General features: G+C 45.5%; 5 protein-coding genes and 1 pseudogene across 8 annotated transcripts; 2 read left to right on the top strand and 4 right to left on the bottom strand.

Annotated features, from left to right (window-relative positions):
• Positions 1-1664: 1664 nt before the first annotated feature.
• LOC102702595 (bifunctional peptidase and (3S)-lysyl hydroxylase Jmjd7) lies at positions 1665-3741 on the top strand. 4 transcript variants are annotated; one of them, XM_040527375.1, is made up of 3 exons: positions 1665-2854; positions 2993-3233; positions 3654-3741. In XM_040527375.1, exon 1 carries the CDS (start codon positions 1749-1751, stop codon positions 2805-2807), a length of 1059 nt encoding a protein of 352 aa, XP_040383309.1. In that variant the 5' UTR covers positions 1665-1748; the 3' UTR covers positions 2808-2854; positions 2993-3233; positions 3654-3741. The 4 variants fall into 4 exon arrangements, with proteins under 4 accessions (XP_040383309.1, XP_040383310.1, XP_040383311.1 ...); XM_040527376.1 differs by having other exon boundaries at positions 1665-3076; positions 3170-3233; XM_040527377.1 differs by having other exon boundaries at positions 1665-3076; positions 3165-3233.
• On the bottom strand, positions 3437-4155 carry LOC102707798. Its single transcript, XM_006660696.3, has one exon. It carries the CDS (start codon positions 4061-4063, stop codon positions 3650-3652), a length of 414 nt encoding a protein of 137 aa, XP_006660759.1. The 5' UTR covers positions 4064-4155; the 3' UTR covers positions 3437-3649.
• A 665-nt stretch (positions 4156-4820) lies between these two features.
• Positions 4821-8667, bottom strand: LOC102707516 (polyubiquitin). Its single transcript, XM_040527378.1, has 6 exons — positions 8499-8667; positions 8099-8229; positions 6268-6364; positions 5423-5630; positions 5260-5326; positions 4821-5042 (listed from the first exon to the last, which is right to left on the bottom strand). The coding sequence occupies exons 1-6, from the start codon at positions 8599-8601 to the stop codon at positions 4998-5000; spliced, it is 651 nt and encodes a 216-aa protein (XP_040383312.1). The 5' UTR covers positions 8602-8667; the 3' UTR covers positions 4821-4997.
• A 795-nt stretch (positions 8668-9462) lies between these two features.
• Positions 9463-10125, bottom strand: LOC102707238. The gene has a single exon (XM_006660695.2). The coding sequence runs from the start codon at positions 10074-10076 to the stop codon at positions 9663-9665; it is 414 nt and encodes a 137-aa protein (XP_006660758.1). The 5' UTR covers positions 10077-10125; the 3' UTR covers positions 9463-9662.
• Positions 10126-12985: 2860 nt separating this feature from the next.
• Positions 12986-14213, top strand: LOC102702316 (annotated as a pseudogene).
• Positions 14214-14491: 278 nt separating this feature from the next.
• LOC102706962 lies at positions 14492-15143 on the bottom strand. Its single transcript, XM_006660694.2, has one exon. The coding sequence runs from the start codon at positions 15078-15080 to the stop codon at positions 14667-14669; it is 414 nt and encodes a 137-aa protein (XP_006660757.1). The 5' UTR covers positions 15081-15143; the 3' UTR covers positions 14492-14666.
• Between the last annotated feature and the right edge of the window lie 941 nt (positions 15144-16084).

Here is a 16084-nt window from a genome sequence, read left to right as displayed (position 1 = left end):
TACCACAAGGGATCGTCTATGACATGGTCTTTGGAACCACTATCCAACGAGGTGTGTTGGAAATGGACCAATGATCTCTAATATAGAACTTAAAATATAAATGATTTAGAGATTGAGTGACCGTATTGATTGAATTACATATTTATAGTTGGTGAAGGGTGTAAATTCCGTTAGTAAGAAGAACACATTCCCTGCTAAGGACACCTCCAACGCGCAACTAAAACGAGACGCTTACATTAAAAAATGGGTTTCTTTTGCCACATAGGATTGACGAGATGCTTAGCGTAGGAAGCCACTGCTTCATGCGATGTCAATGAGTGGGGGATGTTACAATCTCGATCACAACAAATTTTTGAATGAGCACTTGCATTGCTGCCAAGCCCATTCATGGGCATGTGTGGGCGGAGCGACCACTCAGAGGCCCCTAAATTGGAGGGCCTCCAAAATCTATGATGAGGATTTAGTTAGTCTTCTTTTTTGATTTTTATTTATGTTTATATGCTAAAATTTAAATTTTCAACCTTAAAAACATGTATATAAAAGTTTGGATTCTTTCATCGTTGTTTATTTTACAGCCTTTGCTTTTAGATTGTTAAAAACATGCATATAAATTTTTATTCACAAATTATTTTTTATTTATAACTATGTCGTTTGGTGTTTTAGAGAAGAGCCAAGCGATAAGGACCTAAATTTCTACTAAGGTTTAGCCCATGCCTATCGATGATAACTGAAATGCCGCTTCTCAACGATTGCTTCGATGTCCATTTTTACTGTCGTGCCGCTACGTATCTTATCTTCATTTGCCTTTTAGGTCTCTATTTGCATTGTGCTCATGGTTTTCCTGGAGACGGCCCTGATTGCTGCATAGCAATGGTCCTAACTCCTAAGTTGCGCCTTGCAGCTGCTGCAAACGAAGAAGCGGGGAGGAGCACCAGGAGAGGAGGGGAGAGGAGACTGGTTGGGAGGAAGGACAAGCTGAGCTGAGCTGCTCGTCTCTCCCTGCATGCGCTTGGGCACTTTTGTTTTTTGGGTGGCCGGCAACATGACAATCGAGAGGATCAGTAGTAGCTGTTGCGTTGGACTGTTTATGATGCTTGCACGGGTGCTACAGCTGAAACCCATTATTTCAAGTGTCTATTCAACTCCCTATCATTAGATCATCGGCTCTTAAGTATAGTGCTTAGCTTAATCATATTTTTAAACACCACCTAAGCACTTCGCGCTGAGGTGCCCTAAATAGGCATATGTGAATCATCTGTTAGGCACCATCAACCGTGGTAGCTCTCTGTTTCTAACAATTTGATCCGTCAATTTTAAATAGTCAAACAACTACTGATCATATATTTTCAGGTGGTAGAAGATGTAACCAAGTCAATTGCTACAGAACTGATCGAAATGAAAAGGTAAATACAACCGTTTTGTTTATTTGAGTAGAGACTTGTGCTAGAGTTTTGTTAGGGAAGATCGCAATCGTGATACTACTATTTGACTTAAAGCCCAACGAATTAAAGCCGAAAACCCAACGAATTAAAGCAAACGCAAAGCCCATGAATGAAAAGGCCCAGATAGTTGGATAGGAGCCTAGAACGTTTGGCCCACTCGGCCATCTTCCTTAAACCGCGTGGCGCCGCCGCCGCCGCCGCCGCAGCCGGGATTCACAAAACTAACGGAGCATCCGGAGTACCGCTGTACGGGAGTGGAACCGCCGCCGCTCGCAGCAGGCTGGTGCGGGGACGCCGGGGGACCGAATGGAGCGCGCGGTGCGGGAGCTGTGGGCGGAGTCGCGCGACCTGCTGGGCCTCCACTCGCCGGACGCCGCCGCGGTGCCCCGCGCCGAGATGCCCCCGACGCCGCTCGCGTTCCTCCGCGACCACGTCTCGCCGGGCCGCCCGCTCCTCGTGTCCTCCGCCGCCACGCGGCACTGGCCGGCCGCCTCGCTCTGGCCCACGGAGTCCTACCTCGCCGACGCGCTCCGCTCCACCGCCGTCTCTCTCCACCTCACCCCTGACGGCCGCGCCGACGCCCTCGCCCCGCACCCGCGCTGCGCCAGCGCCAAGTGCTTCGCCTCCGCGCACGTCCGCCAGGTCGACTTCCCCGCGGCCGTCCGCCTCATCCGGAGCTCCGACCCGGGCTCCGGCCTGGTGGCTTACGCGCAGCAGCAGGACGACTGCCTGCGCGGGGAGTACGCGGCCGTCGCCGGCGACGTGGACGCGCACGTGCCCTGGGCCAGCGAGGCGCTCGGCTGCCTCCCCGAGGCCGTCAACCTCTGGATCGGCAGCGCCTGCTCCCAGACCTCCTTCCACAAGGACCACTACGACAACATCTACGTCGTCGTCTCCGGCGAGAAGCATTTCCTCCTCTTGCCTCCCACCGAGCACCACCGCCTCTACGTCCGCGACTACCCCGCCGCCCGCTACGTCGCGGAGCCGGAAGGGGAGGGGGACCCGACGCTTAAGCTGGAGTTGGAAGAGCCCGAGAGGATCGTGCCATGGAGCAGCGTTGACCCCTACCCGCCGTCGCCGGAGGAGACGGCCGCGCAGGTGTCATCCTTCCCGCTCTACTTCGAGGGTCCGAGGCCGATACACTGCACGGTGCGCGCCGGCGAGATGCTCTACTTGCCGAGCATGTGGTTTCACCATGTGAGCCAGAGCCCCGGGCCGAATGGGCTCACCATTGCAGTGAACTACTGGTATGATATGCAGTTTGATATCAAGTATGCATACTTCAACTTCTTGAGATCGTTTGAGATCAATGGTTCGAAAAGGATCGATGCTCCGGAAGGCGACCTTGAGGAGACGACCGATTGAATTGACAACTTATGGTCATTTGCGCAATTCAGTTCTGGATCAATGCAGTAAGGCCACTATGAACAGCTCATGGCTCAATTCGGTCGATTGTTGTGGCCATCATCTGGCAGTTCTTCAATGTTTGGAAGTAGATGACCAGGGCATGGATCTCAATAATCTGCTGTTTATGCTGTACCAATTTGCAGGGCCAAATTCCTTATCAGGTTTGATTTGGTTGCAGAGTCAGCATATTGATGGCAACTTTTACATTTTTATTCAGACTTTGGAAGGTGAATTATGCCTATTGTGCGGTGGCCGTGATTACATTCTGCAGTTCTAAAAATGACGTCTTATGCGAATGATGCATGTTTCTTTCAGTACAGGTGGATCACATGGACAGAAATATCAAGCGATGACCTCTTCTGAATCTGTGAGCGTTATTGTCTGGTATCATAAACTCGCTCCAGCTTTACATTGCAAATAGATGTTTTTACTCCTATGCAAATGAACTATTTTAACTTTGATTCCTACATATGATCTTTTGTTTGGCTGTTCTCGTTGTGATATTATGTTGTCATCCAGATTACTGAACATGCAATGCTTCCTATTACTAGTAGAACACACATTACTCAGTCTGTGAACTCTGCAAATTCCAAAACTGCTAGTTTTATTCCCGGATATAGGCTTTCAGGAGCATAGCCGCACAACATTTCCTTTTGTTCAGCTAGTTCGTGATATTACAGAGTTTCTGGTTCATGCCGTGGCCCAATAAAATACTAACAATGAAATAGTTCAATCATAGTAAAAATGCAATGAAAATTATAAATCTTAGACATGTAAAAAAATGCTGCAAAACTGTTTCTTCAGGCTGCCTTGGCCAGCTCCCTGTCGACAGCCACCTTGATGAAGCTGCCTTCCTCAACCACCATCTGCACCGGCAGGAACCCGAGGCCATTGGCGACGGCGAGCATCACCTCCTTCATCTCAGCCCGGAACTCCTCCAGGTCGACGGTGCCGTTGCCATCGTGGTCGAACCGCGCATACAGGCCACGGTACAGCTCCACGAGCTCGTCGGAGCTCATGGCAGCCTCATCGACACCAAAGTGCTTCTCAAGAACCCTGAGGCTCATGAGCTCCTTGGCCATCTCCGAGTAGGAGAGGAGGCCATCACGGTTGGTGTCAAGCGCGGCGAACCGGCCGTCGACGGAGGAGTTGAAGGCGCTCTCGTCCTCGACGAAGCTGCGGATGGTCTTGCCGTCGAGGATTTCTACACTCATGTTGCCGATTCTCAAAATGTGGCTGTACCAGAGGTGCTGGACTGCTACCGAATGTGGCTGTATTTTGAGGTGTTTCTTCTAGTTTGGTTTGAGGAACGTGAAACCTGCAACTGCTACTTATATAGAGGACTCCTTATTTAGCAGCGGGTTTCTGTCAAAACAGTTTGCAGTATGCTATGGGCATTTCAAGTGCAATGTTCCCAACCCCCATACCGACTTTCGGCGTTATTGATGATTTACGATTTCAATGGAAGATTCGACTGTGTTACCTGTGTGCTAATTGCTAAACCCTCTAAACCCAGCATATGCCCATCATATGCCTCTAAACCAATGGATGCTACAACTTGTATGAGTACCTGGTTTCATTAAAAAAGAACGGCAGCAAAGACGGACGACGGGGTCACAGAGTCGGTGGTGGTCGGATGCAAGCCCACTGCATTTGACATCCGCGTTTCTGCAGGATTCGTGACCAGAAAGAGTCAATCCCGGCTGGAATCTGCTGGATTCTGGTAGTGCTTTGCCTGGTATTTTCAATTACGATGTCTAGAATATGACTGATCTCGTCCGATTCTATCGTGGCGGCCGACATTCTAAATTCACCAGCCGAATTAACAGGTTCCTTCAGTCCTTCCTTCCCAAGGAATAAGCGCAATTTCGTCACCACATTGACAGGAATAAACGCGATTTCGTCATCCCATTGACAGATATGGTGATAGTTAAAATAGAGCAGCATAAACACATGGAAGGAGATTACTGATAATTTGCAGCATAGTATCATTCATAAGAGAGTGATGAAGGTTCAACATCCAGTTGCAGGGGTACAACATTTTTATGCATGCCTCTGCAATGCGTTAACAACTACAGTTAACATGGTAGCTGGGATATGAAGACGAGAGGTCGATTCAGCTGGTGCGCACTAACACTCCCCAGTGTCTCACGCGACCGCAAACTTGCTAATGAACTTCTTCTTGATCCTCAGCTGAAAAAATAATAGAAATGGAGAATAGGTCAGATCAAAAATGAACACAAATTATATGAGTAATCGAAACTGAATTTAATGTTCAAAGCGATAGACTGTATCCAAATTTCCAAGTGCAGGACAAGGGCACACTGATGCAACCAATGGCAATTCCAAAACAACGTGAGAATAATGCAAGCATTCAGATCAAAGCCAAGAAGATGAGCAAAATGCTCACCTTGTCGCTGCGGCCACACTTCTTCTTGCGGCAGTTCTTAGACCTGATGAGAAGGCGTGCGTAGCACCTGCGACAAAACAGGAGAAGGAACAGGATCAGGCAAGCTCATGTAAACCGGATGCAGAGCTGGGATGGATAGTGTCAGGGGCAGGCGGTGCCATACTTGCGGCAGACCATCTTCTTCTCGTTGTACTTGAGCGCCAGATCGAGGAGGCTGGGCTCCTGGATCTTGTAGCCACCCCTGCTGCCGCCGCGGAGGCGGAGCACCAGGTGCAGCGTCGACTCCTTCTGGATGTTGTAGTCGGCGAGGGTGCGGCCGTCCTCCAGCTGCTTCCCGGCGAAGATGAGGCGCTGCTGGTCCGGCGGGATGCCTGCAATTGGATCAGTCGTATGCAGCGATCAGTTGATCAGCTTAAACAACAAACTATCCACAATTCCCATTTCTATGACCACACGCTCAAAGCGTAATTCCGGCAGAAATTTCCAGCTACCAGAACGCGAAATGGAATTCCGGAGAATGAGATTAATTGTAATTCAAAACACGGACATCTATCCACTCCACGGAAATTGGAAATAAGTTAACCTAATCGGCCAGTTACCTCTCTTCGAATAAAAAACGATCGTTTTTTTTAAGCTTTTCAAAACGGATCTACTCAGTTTCAGATCTATCAAATGACAGAAAGGCAGCAACACGGACAAGCGATCAACCACATTGCTTAGCACTCCACTAAACCCACAAACCTGCACAGTACAACACTAAACCCACAGCCTTGCACACAAACACAATATCCTGATTACTTCCCCCACGGGTGGTTGATATATCAACGAGAGCACCGATCACAGCAAACAAACTAAAAGGAGCAAACGATCAACAGATGCAATGCAAGCAACGAACACGGGCACACACAAAAAAAAAAAAACGCGCGTGCAAGCAACGCAGGTGAGCGAGAAGAGGGTAGAGATGGGAGAGACGGATCGAGACCATGCGCTGCGTATGCCCGTACGTACCTTCCTTGTCCTGGATCTTGGTCTTGACGTTCTCGATGGTGTCGCTGCTCTCGACCTCCAGCGTGATCGTCTTCCCCGTCAGCGTCTTCACGAAGATCTGCATCTCGCCACCCTCCGATCGGTGTGCTAGTGTGAGTAGTGGGGGTGATGCGCCGCGCCGGAGAAGTCGTGGTCACTGTTCACTGTGGTTATATATACATGGAGGAGGAAACGCAGCCGCTACGAAACCCTAAAATCGCGAAAAGAAAAAAAAAAAGAAAAACGAGGAAACGCAGCCGCTACGAAAACCCAAAACGTCGGGAAAGAAAGTAAGTGCAGGATTGACACGTGGCGCGCCTTACGAAGCCTATGCGGCCCACAGAGATGCATGGGCTTTCTCACCGTTGGGCCGGCCCATGTATGCCATTCTGTTAATCCTCTGCGCATCATATTAGATATTACTGCATGTCCTCTAAAATAAAAAAAAGGAAAATTGGTATTTATTTTCATCACTTGGGCATCCATAAGATTAATTGTATTATTTTCCTGGACAAAAAACTGGCTGGTGATTTGTGATTAACACTAGAAATTAGTTATGTATTACACCATGTATTCCGCCATGCGTGCATATATAAGTATCAATAAAGTTTCTCAACAGAAAATTTTAGGTCTATTTGTCTAAAATAATCATGAATATAAAAAAAATTAATAGTGAGAGTATGAATTGTTTTTAGCTCCCTAATTCAGTTAAGCAGGTTTGGCCAGCTCCCTGTCGACGGCCACCTTTGAGGAAGCTGCCTTCCTCATCTCCTTTAAAGTTAAAAAGTCAGGTGCGCGTCGAGCGTGGACGGATCCATGGGTTTTCATGAGTCTGAGGAAAAAAAAAACTTTGCTCAACACAAAAGAGAAAATATGCTGCTAGTTGATGCTATTTGTTTAGGGCAACTTAGGCGACGAGTAGCACCACTGGTGTCTATCCTTAGCGAGACCAGAATTGTTAGACCCTAAGGCTGCCCTTTTATTTTGGCTTATGTTAAGTGAATTAATTATTGGAGATTTGCTCTGGTCTAACAACCGGTACCTCGAAGTTCCAAATCGTTTTTTACCATTGGATCTAACTGAGTATGATATGTACTATTAGATTCAACGACCCAAAACGATTTGGTACCACGAGATACGATACCTTAGGTATTTTTTTTACTTTTTGTTAGACTGAAGTAAATCTCTAATTATTGAGTTAAGGAAACCGGGAGCCATACCTTTCAATAAAAATGGCACATCCTATCGTCACACTTGGTCAAAAAAACATGTACAGCGAGCCCTAAAGACATTTTGTGTATTGGCTGAGGACAGAGAAAATAAATTCATTAAGAGATGTTAAAATCTAGAAACACTAAAGCAAACTCTAATTAACATTTCCCCGCCATGCACAAACAGCAATAGACGGGCGGGGTGTAACGTTTATTAACTAATAAGATGGTAACACAAAATCTAAATCTACACTGTGAGGACTTCGGTTGAACTGATGCATGACAACGTTGTGAGCGATTCAGTTGGCGAGCTTGGATACGAATCTCTTCTTCGGTCTTATCTGATAATTAGATGAAACGGAATCATATTTAGTTTAGATCGACGTGCAATAATATTTAAAAACAATACAGGGTAAAACTTTCATATATATGTTTTTAATAACTATCTATAAAAAGACCAAAAAATAAACCACGATAAAAAAAACTTAAATCAACTCTAAAACTTATATATATATATATATATATATATATATATATATATATATATATATATATATAACTTACAGAACGAGGAGGCTGGGTTACTGGATAATGTAGCCGGCCCTGCTGCCGCCGCGGAGGCGGAGCACCAGGTGCACCGTCGACTCCTTCTTGATGCTGTAGTCGCCGAGGGTGCGGCTGTCGTCCAGCTGCTTCCCGGCGAAGATGAGACGCTGCTCGTCCGGCGAGATACCTACAAGTAGAATCGGTAACGGTTAATTAGCTTCATTAGTATTTTCAATTTATTATCTCCTATCTGAAGATAAGAGTTCAGATGTCGTAGGAAAAGAAAAAGGAGACAAGAGTTCAGATGATGAGCACTAAAGATAGTTCAGATGTTCTATTCATGGACAAAAAGGAAAGTGACGAGAGTTCAGATGAGCGCAGCAGTGCTGGTAATTAAGCTAAACCTTATTGATCTTTTTCAGTGCAATAAGATGTCGTGTATGTATACATATATACCTTCCTTGTCCTGGATCTTGGCCTTCACATTATAGATGGTGTCGCTGCTCTCGACCTCGAGAGTGATCGACTTCCCCGTCAGCGTTTTCACGAAGATCTGCATCTTTGCCCTCGCGGATCTCTCTCTCGCAAAGATTATTGGTGCGCGCGTGGCGATATATGATGAAAAGAAAACTTGCAGAAACAGTTCTGCTGCGGTCACCGCCTTTATATACGGAGCAGGAGACGCGCCCGCTACGAAGTAAAATCCGAACAGAAAAGGCAGATAAATCGCACGTACAGTTTGGATCGGAGCGGATTACAGTTCTAGTTCATGATCGCTACTGTTAGAGATAGAGAGTCCAATAGGTAAAGATAAAATGTTAGAGATATACGATAGCATATTTATCTTATACTCTAAATTTTTTATCTCATATGTATGTTATAAATACACCCATAAGAGTTAATACAATATACAACAGATTACCGTATTTCTCTCTATTTAATATTTTCCACGGCTACGAAGTCTGCGAGATTGGGCTATTTGGATCCAGAGATTTTTTTAGTTCTTGTCACATCGGATGTTTAGATGTTAATTAGGAGTATCAAATATAGACTGATAATAAAACTAATTGCATAAATAAAGGCTATTTCATTAGACAAATTTTTTAAGTCTAATTAATCCATGATTAGCAAATGTTTACTGTAGCATCACATTCGCTAATTATGCTCAATAGATTCGTTTCGCGAAATAGTTTAGAGTATGGGGTGAGTTTTATTAGTAGTCTATATTTAATATTTCTAATTAGTATCAAACATTTGATATGGTAGAGACAAAAAAAAGTTTCTGGAAACAAACCGAGTCTGAATCATGGGCTCAAACGTCACCTAAGGAACTCTGTCCATCGAGCAAGTCGATAAACCCTACGATAGATTGATTGCTCTGTTGTTTGTTAACGTGACTTTGGAAACACCAAAACTGGTAGTATACATACATAATTAAGCTCAACGAGTTCTCGTCATTAAAACTTGTTTGTGGACTGTGAATCACATTATGACGTTCTGCCATATGCGCAGATGATGTCAGTGACTCACTGAAGGTAGCCTGTAATTAACAATGAAATATAGCTCTCAACAAAGCCAAAAAAGCAATCAAATTAATTTGCTCGCCGGTTCAGGTAATATTTAAGCAGCTTTGGCCAGCTCTCTGTCGACGGCCACTTTCAGAAAGCTGCCTTCCTCGACGACCATCTGCACCGGCAGGAACCCGAGCCCGTTGGCGACGGCCAGCAACACCTCCTTCATCTCGGCCCGGAACTCATCCAGGTCCACCGTGCCATTACCGTCGCGGTCGAACTGCGCGAACATGTCGTGGTACAGCTCCGCGAGCTCGTCGGCGCCCATGGCAGCCTCGTCGACGCCGTAGTGCTTCTCGAGAACACGGAGGCTCATCAGCTCGTTGGCCATCTCCGCGTAGGAGAGCAGGCCGTCGCGGTCGGCGTCAAGCGCGGCGAACCTCCCGTCGACCGAGGAGTTGAAGGCGCCCTCGTCCTCCACGAAGCTCCGGATCGTCTTGCCGTCGAGGATCTCCACACTCATGATGATGGCGATGGTTCTTGCGAATTGAGGAAGTTTAATTTCTGTTGGTTCTGGTTGGCGAAAGCGTGAGGCCGGTGAATCCTATTTATACATGCTGACATGACATGCGGTTGAGCAAAACCCACGTTGCAAGCGCGTGGCGTACTAGCTGGTTTTGCAAGTCGGCGACCACTTCAAGACGAGTCCACTACCATGGCGTGTGGTTCAGTGATGTGGTACCATGCCATGGGCGTCGTGACGGACGGCCGATCGATGTATGTGTTGGCTGATTGGCTCCGTGCCGGCGGTTTGCGAATTGTGGCGTGGTTGCAGCTGCCAAATGCGGCGCACGGAGCGAGGGATAGGCGCGGAATATGCGGAGTTGGGTCACCCCCCCGCGCGCGCATGGGTCCTTCTCTGTCCCAAACCGTGGGTTTTTGACGTGCAGTGCAGGTGCGGGATATACCCAACCCAATGGAGGAGGCCGGTGCACCCATGTCACCACTATCCAGTACGTGTCTCCCATGGGCCATGGGCAACCCTGGGGCTGATCACGGGTTGGTACGGGTTTGAGATGACAATGGCCCCGTTACCCGTTTCCCCGCGGGGAATTCCCCTATTAGGGAACAGAGGTGGTTTTTATTGGTTCCCCGCGGGAAATTAAATGAAGGAAAACACGTTTTCGTCGGGTCTTGCGGGGGCATGTATGGTATTTAGTCCCCTGTCTCCGTTTCCCGTGGAGACCCGATTAATAGAAATATATGAGTTTTAAGTTTATTTTTTTCATGTGATGAGATTATATTCATTGTTATATTTAATAATAAAATTTATATTTTTATAATATGGATTAATGAAAATATATTTATTTATATTGATACAAAATATGGATTATATATATGCTTTGAGATGTATACTATATCGTTTAAGCGAGGACGGAAAACCCACGGGGATTAATTCCTCAGAAATTGTTTACTCGTTGCAATTTACGGGGATGGTGACGGGGAAAATTTTAACTCCCGGAGATAGGTATGGGCACGTAAAACCCGACGAAAAATTTCGTGTTGCCATCTCTAGTACGGGTGGTCCCCGAACTATAAAAAATTATCGCTCCAAAGGCCCAAGTAGATATACTCCGTATTTGGTAAAGAGAAGAAAAACTTCTTAGCCGACCAACCTTTAGCCCAATAACATGTGAATTTTTCACTTTTTTAGCTTTTCTTTCGCAAAGAAATTTTATAAATAGACATGTCCAAAAGCATTATTAAAAAATGTAACATTTCGAGTATAGCTTTCTTATATGGATTCTGAACCGGACAAAGTTTATATCAACAAAAATCCACAGGAAAAATTACATCCTTCTCTTGCAGCTTTTCTGGGTTTAGCAAAATCATAATAACAGAATTCACTTGCAAGATTATAGTTTTACGCAAGAAGCTTTGAAAACCCGTCTGATAGAATTTTGAAAAATTCTATGAAACTGATGAGATTGAGTCATGGGCTCAAACGTCACCTATGGTCCAGATCTCGGTCCATCGAGCAAGTCAGTAAACCCTTCGATAGATTGATTGATTGCTCTGTTGTTTGTTAACGTGACGTTTAAAAACACCAAAACTGGTAGTAGACATACATAATTAAGCTCAGCTAGTTCTCGTGATTAAAACTGGTTTGTGAATTGTTAATAACATTATGACGTTCTGCCATACGCACAGATGATGTCAGATTGTCAGTTTCTCACTGAAGGTAGCAAATATACTAAAATCCGTCTTATAATAACTTTATTATTTGATTTCTATGTCCAACATTTGACCATTTATCTTATTTAGAAAATTTTATATAAAAATTAAAAAAATAGTCACGCATAAAGTACTATTATTATTTTATCATATAGTAACAATAAAAATATTAATCGAAAATTTTTTAAATAAGACGAAGAGTCAAAACATTGTATCCATAAACTGAAAAATAAACTTATTTTAATACAGAAATAGTAGCACTCAACAAAGCCAGAAAAAAAACAATCAAATTACTTTGCTCGCCGGTTCAGGTTATATTTAAGCAGCTTGAGCCAGTTCCCTGTCGACGACATTCGGTAGCCACCAGGTATACTCATGTCCAACGGTTATAGATATGGGTTTGGAATTTTACTCGTCAATTCAATCATGTACTAAATTTATTGAGATCTGCTCCCGTTAAACAAAAAATACCTCGAGATACCAAATTATTTCTTACCATTAAATCTAACTGAGTAGAATGTGTAGTGCTAGATCCAACGATCAGAAATGATTTGGTACCGCGAGGTACCAGTGTCTCGAGTTACTTTTTATTATTTTTATTGGACCGAAGTAAATCCTAAATTTATAACATAAAAATATAACGCAAGAACGGTAAAATTTTACTTTTAAAAAAAGGAGTTTTTTAAGATACCTTTTGAATGTATATGAACCATCCATTTGTTTCGATCGAACGTATCATGATCATTTATACTACACCCAAATATATGTGTAGTAAATTGGTGGAAGGGTAGAATTGGAAATAAAGTTTGTGGGCAAGAAGTGATTTCTTGTATTTTGTTGAGGTGATTATCGGACGGCAGGTGGGAGTGCTCCTAATACATGGCTAGTCCATGCATATAATTTGTAGGAGCGGAATATCCTCACAGCTCATTTATCCAATCCTCTATTCTAAAAATAAATAATGAAGACTACAAATTGAGCTCCAACGTAATGATTATCCTATCATCTATTTTTAGATGCCATCCATATTAGGAGGAAGAACCTTCATATTTGGATAATCTCTCCATCCTCTAAAGAGATATAAAGGATGTCACATATGATGATCTAGTGAAATACATAAAGATGTGAATGATGAAACTAGTTTAAATGATCATCCAAATAAAGATATGGATGATCAAATTTAGATGAGCTGTTGGGATGCTCAAAGGATCGTTTGAGTTCCCAGTGCGTGCATGCATGCATAGACAATATTCATCCATGAAATATTTTCTGTTTTCTTGCTTTTACATAGGCGTACACTCGACAAGGATATGCACGCACGCAAATATATGATCTGAATCAATTGAACAACTGAACAAGTTCATCAGATTTGTACGTAAATCTAGGTTTGATGTGTTTGTTCTAAGTAACACGAGCTATGAGAACGAGAAGTAGTGTTCCCACCGGCATGACTAATCTAGTTGAGAGAATGACAGTTCTATCGCCAAATTGCTAGATCCGCAACAATAGATTTACATCAGTCAAAATAGTCCCTATCAATGCTTTAATAAAATATCCAGAATACCTTCAAAATTAACGGTTAGATCTCAACATACTACACTACTTCTTCATTAGTGCAAGGTACCGTAAAAGCACTTGATGTGACTAGAGAGTACACCTTGGTGCTTTGTGTGCAGGATTCAAGAATCTGGGAGGAGGTAGTGGTGTTGTAGAGCTCTTGGGCGTTCCACCCATGCCGGCTTCTAACGTGACGGACATACTCGGACACCCGGCGAGCGAGAAGATGGCGGAATCCTGATCAACACGTTCGTGTCGCTGACTCGCTGGAGGAGCGAGCGCTCGCCGACCCGCGCTGCAGCCTCCCCGGTGACCTGATGCTTCCGCCGCTGTACGCCGTGCGGCCTCGACAGGTCCTGACACAACTTTCTGTGGGTGGTTCGGGGCGGCGCTAGCACAGAAGACCTCGACGCGCACCTACCGGAGGGCTTCTCGGAGAGAACCAGCGGCCGCGGCCTCGAACGTCGTGAACATCTGGGCGCCTCAACCGGACATCCTCCGCCACCGGGCCACCGACGCGTTTGCGACGCACTGTGGGTGGGTGGAACTCTGCTCTGGAAGGGATCACGTACCGCGGACGTGCCGATGCTGTGCTGCCCGCTGTACATGGAGCAGAGGATCAACAAGGTGCTCATGGTGGAGGAGATGGGCGTGGGCGTGGAGATGGAGGGGTGGCTGCAAGGGCTGGTGACGACGGCGGAGGAGGTGGAGGCCAAGGTGAGGCTGGTCATGGAGTCCGGGCAAGGGAGGGAGCTCGGGGAGCGCGTCAAGGCGCACAGCGATGGCGCGGCCATGCATGGTCTGGAAGGATGGTGGCTCGTCGCGCGCCGCGTTTACCCCGCTCTTGTCCAATCTGAGCAACGCATGAATGTATTTTGCTATATTTAAAAATAACTCGGAGACAAGTCCATCGAGAGTTTGAGCACACTTGTTCTCGCAGTAGACACGCGAGTTTAACTAGTTCTTTTTCATCGAAACACTGTGACATTCTGCCATACTTGCAGTATAATTGTATCACCTATAGGTAAGGGTTATAATGAGCTCAACCATTTTACCTATAAAATTTAAAGATCGGATTTAAAATAGATTAAAAATAAAATTATACAGAGGTTTGAGCTATTTTTTTAAAAAAAATTAAGTAGGATTGTGAAATAACCTATAGGTTTTGGTCCATTGCTGCCACCCCTCTTATAAGAGGGGTAACAATGAGAAGACTATAGCTGAACAAAGGCCGACAACGATCAAATTAAGAACACAAGAATAACCATTACAATCGGAGGTGTATGAAAATTAATTTTCTCGCCGATGGATAGGTAAATATTTAAGCAGCTTTGGCCAGCTCTCTGTCGACGGCCACCTTGAGGAAGCTGCCTTCCTCGACGACCATCTGCACCGGCAGGAAGCCGAGCCCGTTGGCGACGGCGAGCAACACCTCCTTCATCTCGGCCCGGAACTCCTCCAGGTCCACCGTGCCATTGCCGTCGCGGTCGAACCGCGCGAACAGGCCGTGGTACAGCTCCACGAGCTCGTCGTCGCTCATGGCGGCCTCGTCGACGCCATAGTGCTTCTCGAGAACACGGAGGCTCATCAGCTCCTTGGCCATCTCCGCGTAGGAGAGCAGCCCGTCGCGGTTGGTGTCGAGCGCGGCGAACCGGCCGTCGACGGAGGAGTTGAAGGCGCCCTCGTCCTCCACGAAGCTCCGGACCGTCTTGCCGTCGAGGATCTCCACGCTCATCTTGACCACTCAAAATCTAGGATGTCTTCTTTACCTTTTGAGCTAGCTACCAGATCGAGGATGTTTTCAGTTGTTGTTTGGTTGATAAAAAAAACTCGAAGCTGGTGATTGCAATTTATAGATGCTGTTGATCGGAGCAAAAAGTACGTGTCGACGTAGCAGCTGGTTTTGCAAGTCGGGCGATGGTGTGCTACCACCGTACTGCTACTAGTCCACACTACTACTCTATTGGCGTGTGTGACCATTCATTGATACGGATTGGTGAGTTTTGCCGGTGCTATGGGCGAAGTCAAGTGCAACGGAGCCAAACCGATGCTTCCGTTGGTTTATTTGCTCTGGCCGGGCCGACGGTTTGCGAATCCGCGATGGTTGCAGCTCTAAAATGCGCAGCGCGGGGCGAGGATACGCGCGGAATATGCGGAGTGGGCAGCCACCGGGCGCGCATGGAGCCCCAAACCGTGGGTTTTTGACGTTTGGGTGGAGATACTCCGTACCAAATAGAGGAGCCGACACCCAACGTCGGTACTGTCCACTCACCCGGTGGGAAAGCGCCCATACACCCGGTCGGACCAGTAGCTCGATCCCGAGTTTCCAGCTAGTGCGATCTGCGTGCTGTATGGATCACTGCTACTGAAAACGAAGTTGTCCATCATGTTCCTCGCTCCAAGTTGCTTAAAAAAACATGGATTTCATAAAAACAAGAAAGAAAAATGATATGTTTTTTTAATAAAAGTATTTTTTTATTCTTGAAAAGGTAACATAAGGTAAGAAGAGGTATCACTGTTTTCTAGGTAAAATTTGGTACTTTTTAGTATATAAGGTAAGAAGAGGTATTAAATTTTATACAAAAGACAGTGTTACCTCCTAGTATCTTTTTAAAGATAGTAAAATTGTTCTAAAAATAATGTTTATTTACTCTATGAAAATATGCAGGCTATTATTAGTTGTATGACTCTCTTGTAATATACAACACGGGTGTATTACTAGAATGGAAGGAGGGAATT

This window comes from Oryza brachyantha, chromosome 9 (genome assembly GCF_000231095.2).
Source record: "Oryza brachyantha chromosome 9, ObraRS2, whole genome shotgun sequence".
In the NCBI taxonomy this organism is placed as follows: Eukaryota; Viridiplantae; Streptophyta; class Magnoliopsida; order Poales; family Poaceae; genus Oryza; species Oryza brachyantha.
Note: the sequence above shows the minus strand (reverse complement) of the source record. Positions and strands in the feature narration are given on the sequence as shown.

Excerpts from the sequence above, each read along its gene's own strand:
- LOC102706962 (XM_006660694.2), bottom strand. The coding sequence starts at position 15,080 with ATGAGCGTGGAGATCCTCGACGGCAAGACGGTCCGGAGCTTCGTGGAG.
- LOC102707238 (XM_006660695.2), bottom strand. The coding sequence starts at position 10,076 with ATGAGTGTGGAGATCCTCGACGGCAAGACGATCCGGAGCTTCGTGGAG.
- LOC102707798 (XM_006660696.3), bottom strand. The coding sequence starts at position 4,063 with ATGAGTGTAGAAATCCTCGACGGCAAGACCATCCGCAGCTTCGTCGAG.
- LOC102707516 (XM_040527378.1), bottom strand. The coding sequence starts at position 8,601 with ATGCAGATCTTCGTGAAAACGCTGACGGGGAAGTCGATCACTCTCGAG. Across the intron at positions 6,365-8,098 it reads GCCTCCGCGGCGGCAGCAGG|ATCTTCGTGAAGACGCTGAC; the intron begins GCCGGCTACATT and ends GGCGAGATGCAG. Across the intron at positions 5,043-5,259 it reads AGTGTGGCCGCAGCGACAAG|CTGAGGATCAAGAAGAAGTT; the intron begins GTGAGCATTTTG and ends TTATTTTTTCAG.
- LOC102702595 (XM_040527375.1), top strand. The coding sequence starts at position 1,749 with ATGGAGCGCGCGGTGCGGGAGCTGTGGGCGGAGTCGCGCGACCTGCTG.